Consider the following 1,033-nt stretch of genomic DNA (forward strand, 5'->3'; position numbering starts at 1 on the left):
CCCACTGCACCCCACTCTGCTTTGGGACCCCTGTAGCAGGGAAGCTGCAGGGGGACAGTGTCCCCTGTCCCACTCCACCCCATGGCTCGGTCCCACAGGAAGGGAGTATGACAAGGAGGGCAACCTGCGGCCATGGTGGCAGAACTCCTCCCTCGAGGCCTTCAAGAACCGCACAGCGTGCATGACGGAGCAGTACGGCCGCTACACTGTCCACAGCGAGAAGGTCAACGGCCGTCAGACACTGGGCGAGAACATCGCCGACAATGGTGGGCTCAAGGCAGCCTACAACGTGAGTGCCACTGTCTGGGGGGGACAAGGAGCCCTGTGCCTGTCTGTCCCTCCCTGAGGCTTCAGGTGAGCTCTCCCATAGGCATACAAGTCCTGGCTGCAGAAGAATGGGGAGGAGAAGCACCTGCCAGCCCTGGGGCTCACCAACCACCAGCTCTTCTTCGTGGGCTTCGCGCAGGTAGGGCAGAGCGGGATGATGGGCTTCCCATCCCTCCCTGGCTCCTCGGAGCCTACCTCGGGGGGTGTTCTGTCCCTATCCCTGACGCTGCTCCTTGTCCGTCAGGTGTGGTGCTCTGTTCGAACGCCAGAGAGTTCCCACGAAGGGCTGGTGACCGACCCTCACAGCCCCGACAAGTACCGTGTCCTCGGCACCCTCAGCAACTCCCGGGACTTTGTCGAACATTTCAGCTGCCCCCTGGGCTCTCCCATGAACCCTGGCAAGCACTGTGAGGTGTGGTAGGGACGGGGAGGGTGCTGGGGACAGAGGGGATGATGCTCTGCTGTGCCCCCACCCCCAGCCCTCGCTGGCTGCCGGAGCTGGGCCCGGGCAGAGAGCAGAGGTCACCCTCTGTCACGGTCACCCTCCTGTGCACACACCGCACACCCACCTTTGCCCCCTCCCCGGCACACACGGCCCTGCATCAGACACCCACCGCAGCCCCCACCCGCAGCCTGGGGCTGGGCAAGGCCGGCAGAGAGGCTGTAGCACCCCTAAAACGCAGCTCTGCCCCCCAACCCTGATGTG

The 1,033-nt window shown here is 64.5% G+C and overlaps 1 protein-coding gene across 1 annotated transcript in view; it reads left to right on the forward strand.

Annotated features, from left to right (window-relative positions):
* The window catches only part of ECE2 (endothelin converting enzyme 2), a gene marked incomplete at its 5' end in the record, with an annotated part of 5,487 nt that extends 4,739 nt beyond the window's left edge, over positions 1-748 (forward strand). Inside the window, 3 exons of the mRNA XM_009082294.1 lie at positions 99-289; positions 371-466; positions 572-748. Of these exons, the coding sequence (XP_009080542.1) occupies positions 99-289; positions 371-466; positions 572-748 (464 nt within the window). The remainder of the gene's footprint in view (positions 1-98; positions 290-370; positions 467-571) is intronic.
* Positions 749-1,033: the final 285 nt, after the last annotated feature.

This window comes from Acanthisitta chloris, unplaced genomic scaffold, assembly GCF_000695815.1.
Source record: "Acanthisitta chloris isolate BGI_N310 unplaced genomic scaffold, ASM69581v1 scaffold43679, whole genome shotgun sequence".
Lineage (NCBI taxonomy): Eukaryota > Metazoa > Chordata > Aves > Passeriformes > Acanthisittidae > Acanthisitta > Acanthisitta chloris.